The sequence below is a fragment of the Solanum verrucosum genome, unplaced genomic scaffold (genome assembly GCF_900185275.1).
Source record: "Solanum verrucosum unplaced genomic scaffold, falcon-dt-bn FXZP01000144.1, whole genome shotgun sequence".
Lineage (NCBI taxonomy): Eukaryota > Viridiplantae > Streptophyta > Magnoliopsida > Solanales > Solanaceae > Solanum > Solanum verrucosum.
The window spans coordinates 2,033,020-2,035,213 of record NW_026020773.1 but is presented as its reverse complement, the minus strand read 5'-3'; the positions used below and the strand labels follow the sequence as shown (position 1 = coordinate 2,035,213).

Genomic DNA, 2,194 nt, shown 5'->3' with positions numbered 1-2,194 from the left:
GGTTGATAGTCTGTTTCCATTGACGGAACAAGAATTTTCACAATAATTTTAAACACACGCAAAAAAAAACTAAGAGAATTCAACCTTTGTGTAATATTTCATGGAAGCCTCGACCCAAAAAGAAAAAGAGAAAACAGAAGGAATTGGAATGAGAAGAGTATAAAAGCATCACTAACTGAAATAACGGAACCCCACAAGGATGAGTTTTGAGAAAAGAAATGGCTGCGCAATGTCAATGGCAACCCACTAGTATTTCAACAACATTGAAGAAAGATGCTACATGCAAACAACTTTCAATTAACAGAGGCAGAATAACTTTTTGTAATTGGAGATCAAAGTACCTGTTCCCTTCTCCAATGAATGAACAATGTTGCACCAGCACAACTACTTCTTTTCCAGTTTCATCAGCGTCTGCGAGGAAGATCAAGTCACAAAGAGGAGATCATCAATATGAATTAGTGAATGAGAATGGATGGAAAGTCACAAGAATGAATGAGACCACTGAACAAGAGATGATGAGGGAAGTTGCTGTCGTTCGAGCTAAAGCCTTCTCTCAACCTATTCCCTTCTCCAAGTACTTGCTCTTTCAGGTTCTTGATTTTTCATCTTCCCCATTCTTGATTTTCTTTTTCTCTCTGTTTCTAGCATCATTTTAGAATGATGATCATATATTGTTCTCTGTTATGTAGGATGAACAACTTTCAAGACTTGTATACAAACTGAAGAATTATAAACCAGACAGGTAAAAATCATTTATTTTCTCTTCTGTTATACAGTTCTCTCCTTGTTGAAAAAATCTAAACTATGCTTCAGTCACAAACAAGAAAATCTAACTGCATTATGAACAATATTTTATCCAGAAAGGAATTTAGATATGATGGTCTCCATCATTTCTAATCAAGCTCATATCATTATTATCAGTTTCTGAAATAATTGACTAAACAGGTATGCATGTTTAGTTGCGGAGGCCTCAACTGACACCCCTGAGGTAAAACAACAAGTTGTAGGAGTGGTTGATGCTACAGTAAATAGCGATGATGATGTTCTTCAGTACCTTCCGGGAGGAACAGAGTATATCTATATTTCTGGGATTGCTGTATTGAACAAATTCAGGTTCACGATTCAATCGGATATTAATTCCTATGTTAAATGAATGTAGAGATGAGTTATGTGTGCCTTTTATGCTAACACAGACCTAAAATTGCAGGAGGCAGAAAGTTGCAACAGCGTTGCTCAAGGCCTGTGATGTTCTTGCAAGATTTTGGGGGTTTGAATATCTAGTCCTAAGGGTTAACGAGGATGATTTTGGTGCTCAACGTTTGTATACAAATGCGGGTTATAAAGTAGTTTCAGGTGATGCTACATGCAAGACAAAGTGGATTGGTCGAAGAAGAAGAGTACTTATGATTAAACAGGTCTCACATGGATCAGCCTGAAACAAAAATTCCAATTCAAATCAGTGTTTGATCTTCAGGAAGAGTTGTCTTTTATAGAAGGCGTTTGGCGATAGATTTCATCTAGAAGAGAATAATGTTGTTCATGTTTGAATGTACTTTACATATAACTTCAAAAGTGAAAAGTAGTTGAAAAAAAAGTTTTCCAAATTCTCGTGGACTGGCCATACGACTCTGAGGGTTGACTTTCCAAATGACTTGTTTAAAACAACAAGATTAGGACATTTTGGTACCTCCTAACTGATAGATGAAAATGGTGAAGAATGAACTGAGACTATTACAGCACAAGAAAGCTCTTCACGAATTCGATCCACCTGTTGTTGTGACATTTCCACTCCTTTCTTTTCTCCTTTTCGAGTGGCTTTTGGCCCCGTTTCTGCTAGATGGTGCTTGTTACATGTTGAGATTAAACTTAGTCTTAATGGTACACTAAACATTAGGCAGAAGTGTATAGTTTTGAGTAAGGAATGCAAATAGGTCCAAATCAAACAAAAAGGAGATTGAAAATTCATAGTATGGACTAACAAGTTTGGATTGAAGTGTAAATATTGAATAGGCCTAATGATGGACAAAGGCAGGGCAAACAAACCAAGTCCAGGCTCACTATCACCCTCTCCTGTGCAGTAACACTAGCCTCACCTGTTTGACTTCCTTCCAATGCTATATTTCTAGTTTCCCAAGTATTTCTCCACACAGCCATTGTCTGACAACTCCCTAAACAGGACCATCTACCAGTCCTT

At 37.2% G+C, this 2,194-nt stretch overlaps 1 protein-coding gene across 1 annotated transcript; it reads left to right on the top strand.

Annotated features, from left to right (window-relative positions):
- The first annotated feature begins 218 nt into the window (after positions 1–218).
- On the top strand, positions 219–1,436 carry LOC125812866 (uncharacterized). Its single transcript, XM_049492321.1, has 4 exons — positions 219–590; positions 690–742; positions 946–1,113; positions 1,208–1,436. Exons 1-4 carry the CDS (start codon positions 219–221, stop codon positions 1,434–1,436), a joined length of 822 nt encoding a protein of 273 aa, XP_049348278.1.
- The last annotated feature ends 758 nt before the right edge of the window (positions 1,437–2,194 follow it).

Excerpts from the sequence above, each read along its gene's own strand:
- LOC125812866 (XM_049492321.1), top strand. The coding sequence starts at position 219 with ATGGCTGCGCAATGTCAATGGCAACCCACTAGTATTTCAACAACATTG. Across the intron at positions 591-689 it reads CCAAGTACTTGCTCTTTCAG|GATGAACAACTTTCAAGACT; the intron begins GTTCTTGATTTT and ends TCTGTTATGTAG. Across the intron at positions 743-945 it reads AAGAATTATAAACCAGACAG|GTATGCATGTTTAGTTGCGG; the intron begins GTAAAAATCATT and ends TTGACTAAACAG.